Source organism: Triticum dicoccoides, chromosome 7B (genome assembly GCF_002162155.2).
Source record: "Triticum dicoccoides isolate Atlit2015 ecotype Zavitan chromosome 7B, WEW_v2.0, whole genome shotgun sequence".
Taxonomy (NCBI): domain Eukaryota; kingdom Viridiplantae; phylum Streptophyta; class Magnoliopsida; order Poales; family Poaceae; genus Triticum; species Triticum dicoccoides.
In genome coordinates, this window is record NC_041393.1 from 656,756,271 (window position 1) to 656,760,237 (window position 3,967).

At 41.8% G+C, this 3,967-nt stretch overlaps 1 protein-coding gene across 1 annotated transcript in view; it reads right to left on the reverse strand.

The window, feature by feature from the left end:
* Positions 1–2,514: 2,514 nt before the first annotated feature.
* Positions 2,515–3,967, reverse strand: part of LOC119339331 (protein DETOXIFICATION 16-like) — a 2,832-nt gene continuing 1,379 nt past the window's right edge. The window contains exons 4-8 of the mRNA XM_037611437.1: positions 3,856–3,912; positions 3,457–3,695; positions 3,226–3,344; positions 3,054–3,140; positions 2,515–2,952 (exon numbers count right to left, since the gene is read on the reverse strand). Of these exons, the coding sequence (XP_037467334.1) occupies positions 2,896–2,952; positions 3,054–3,140; positions 3,226–3,344; positions 3,457–3,695; positions 3,856–3,912 (559 nt within the window). The 3' untranslated portion in view covers positions 2,515–2,895. The remainder of the gene's footprint in view (positions 2,953–3,053; positions 3,141–3,225; positions 3,345–3,456; positions 3,696–3,855; positions 3,913–3,967) is intronic.

The window sequence follows — 3,967 nt, forward strand, 5'->3', positions numbered from 1 at the left end:
GGCGGCTCCTCCTAGCTGTTGTCACTCTCATGCACCGGCCCTTTGGTTAGTGAGTGAGTTACAGAAACCATTGACTTCACAGTTTTGTACCAAAACCCGTAAACTTTGTGCTTAATCTTTTATGAAAAACACTGGCTGGTGGCTCTGTGCATTTTGATCATGATTATGACGTGTGGGTCCCGCTGGACAGGGTGATGTGGCAAAAAAAATGCCACATATTCGCCTTCTAGGGTTGTGGGGTTACGTCCTGATTTGGGGTGTTCATGTTTAAACACATAGACGGTGGTCTTGGGTGCGCTCGCGGCTACTAAGTGCAAGCAAGTTCGCCATTTGATGCCCGTGAAGACGTGCCCCTTGTGCGGTACAGCTGATGATGATGTGTATCATGCACTGGTCACATTTGATAATGCTACTAAACTATAGCTGAAGGAACATGTCGCGCACACTGGTGATGAACTGTTGTTACATCTGCTTGCGGTGCATTCGAGTGAGGTGAATGACATGATCATCATGCTCACATGGAGAATCTGGAGACTCCGTAGTGACTTGGTTTACGGGAAGAATATTCCACCCACTGAAGAATCTAGGAATTTCTTGTGTACCTATTTAAGCTCTCTTTCTCAATACGAAGCAGCTGCATACCGAGGAGATTGCCAAGGGCAAAGTTCCTGTAGATGGGACTGTCACTAGGTGCAATTCGACAAGCAGTCGGCGGACCCGCGATGGCCGCCACCACCGGGCACAGGCGGACTAGTTAGCACTCTCTGTCGATCGGTCTCTCTCTCCCGGTGATAGCTCATCAGGTGCAGGCATCATACTCAGAAACACACACATGAATCTTTGCCTCTGCCAACTGTTCTACTGCAATGATGCACTCGAAACCAAAATACATGCAATACTGGAAGAATGACTATCACTCCAATGGTCAACTCTCCGAACCACAAAAAAAAAATAGTGTAGTCGGATTCTTTGGGAGCTTTATCTGATGACTCTCTTGTCAGATCGCCGTATGGTCATATGATCAATGAAAGCAAGACAATCATCATTGTTCTATCTCATAACTCTCTTGTCGATCGTGGTATGGTCACCTGACCAATGAAATCAAGACGCTCATGGTTGAGGGGGAGTTTATTCTGGCCAAGATTGCTAGAACCCAGAATTGGGTTTCACACTGTCATATGCTAATTATGTTCGCACAACTCGGAATACCGTTTGTTGGTTGCAGGCCCCGCCACCGTTCATTCATAATCTTGTATTAACGGATTGTAATTCTATAGTTATGGAATAAAACAGACAGATTTCTCACAAAAAAACCTAACGCTATTTAACTGTCTAAAAAAATAACTGCCTTGTAAGGCAAACTAATCAGGATAAGGCTTTTCCATGCTGGCTCGGTCCCCTTCCTCTCTACCCCTAGGAGGCCTCAAATTTTGGGAACAACATGTTGGAAATTTCAGCTCATTGTTTTAGTTGCAAAGTATGATGCAAGCCAAGAGCCATCGATTGAAATAGCCTGTTAGTGTCCGCTTTGTTATGATTTGGAGAGCATCCTTCAACGTCATTGGAAATACTTTTTGTGAATATGCCCTCTTTTGTATGCATTTGTCGACTTATTCTTAGTGAAAATGCATTGCACTTGTTTGTTCGGAAAATAAAAGATTTTGCAGATGCTATACAGAGGCTGAATCAAGCCCTAGCAATTGCTGATGCTAAATGCTCTTGTATTCTTCAACATTCAAGGTTTGTATCCATTGCTAGGAATCATCAGGTGAAATTGAGAGCAACGAACACAAAATTTTACATGAAAAGCCATTACGAAAATAAACCACGGTCATAAGATAAGGTGACGATTTTAACTATATTTGAATAAGTATTACAAATGTAGCAGTTTTTCCACATTTTATATCTGCAAAACAGTGTGGCTTCTCCACACAAAAAAATAATAAAAGTGCTTCATCTTGGTTCATGAAGACAAATTTGGCATCCAAGGAAGATGAAAACAATAACTAGCATATTAAATCCATGCAACGATTTGTCACAAAAATGAAAATTCTTACATTAACCGTATATTCACTTAAGGGCCATCAGTTTGAGAATGACAATGCAACAAATAAGTTTTAGAAAGCTCAGCATTCGAGAAAACAGTAAAAAAGTATGTGACACACTGTATTTTTCTTCAGAAATTTAATTCTAGTTATGTTTCCCTGTTACTGTTAGTCTGTTACTGTGATGTAATACATTCAATATATTTTAAATGTTTTTTCGTTTGTTTTAGAATAATTGAGTTTGTACACAAAGTTTGACCAAATTTTTATTAGAAAATATCGACAACCACAATATTAAAGTCATATAGTATGAAAACTAATTTGACGATCCATGCAATGACATTGATTTCGTATTGTGAATGTTGCTATATTTTTCCTATGAAGTTGGTCAAACTACAAAGTTTGACTTGAAACAAATTTTATATGCAAACTAACAAGAAACGGAGGGAGTAGCTTGCAACTGATCAAGTTCTTCAAATCAATCATATTCAGTTTCAGTTGCTATGTGTTCCAGACGCCCCCCAAGCTGCTTACTGGATATATGCATCTCAACATGCCACACAACAAACATCATTGGATCAAATTGGGTGGAGATTACAATGGTTTCGCCGCGCATTGCTTACCCACAGACTGTCTCCTATAGCAAGAGCTCAGTTACACACTTACCGCAAGAATGAATCCGACCAAACATACAACTGCCAAAATGTCTGGATCATGCCTGCCTGCCTGCTGATCTCATGTTTGAGGCTGCTCTGTTTTACATCCGAGGACCATATGTCGACCTTGCTGAAGAATGTCTCATCAACGCGCAAGTGCCATAGTGTATCCACATGATCGATGCTTCACGTTGCTACGATACTGGAAGTAGGTGAGCTGAGCCCAAGACCCTGTCCTGTGCCTTTAGTGCCTGAATCGGATGAACAAGAGAACACATTACATTGTCCTGTCTTCAGAGTAAACTGTAACAATGAAACTGCTCCTAGTGATGGGTAGGCCTGCTATATTTACCTCCTTTTCCCAATCTATGCGGCATGCGATAAATGTAAGCAGCACCAGTTTGGTAAAGCTGCCGGAAACGATGCCAAGCCAGAGACCCTAGTCGAAGCATACCAGTTTCAGATTTCAGGACATCCATGACATTCAATGGCAGGTAAAACAATTGAGTAGGAGAAGTTGTTACCATTCCGTTTAGGTGGAAGACAAACGCAAGCATCGCAGCCAAGGGAATGCCTAACAGGTAGAACGCACCGAGATTCACTGCTGCGCCGATGTTCTGCTTGCCACTGCCGGTAAGCACGCCTTTACAGTTGAGAAAAATATGGTGTTAGTTGTGTAAATTAGCTCTTGCTCTTATGGATTGCTGATTATATATATTCAGAAGTAACTGTGTAGAACAATGAAGACTATGTACCTGAAAGAGAACTGTGCAGTCCATCTATCAAGTAGGATATTCCGAGAATGGGCAGCATCCTTGAAATGTATGTGACGATTTCCTGCTCATTGCTGTACAGGTACCCCCAAACATTCCGTAGCAAGACCATGGTCAGGGCTAACACCAATCCTACAGACAAGGCCATGTACATGACCACTCGCGTCGCTAGCTTTGCTGCTTCTGGGTGGCCAGCGCCAAGTTCGTTTGAGACGCGCATGCTACGGACGGGAAAAAGAGCAAGAATCAGCTGAGCAGATAAACAAGATTATATTGGACTTATGAAAATTCAAACTGTACCACATACATATATGATGGGACTTCATAATGTTACTCATTGGATTCAGAATTGGTCTTTTGAGTTGAGGAATTACAACTGACCTGATAGAAGAAGAAAGGCCAAGTGGTACCATGTACAGCAGAGCCCCTGTGTTAAGGCTGCAAAAGGGATCAACTAAGTACAGTTCATACTGCAGAGAACAAGCTATATATA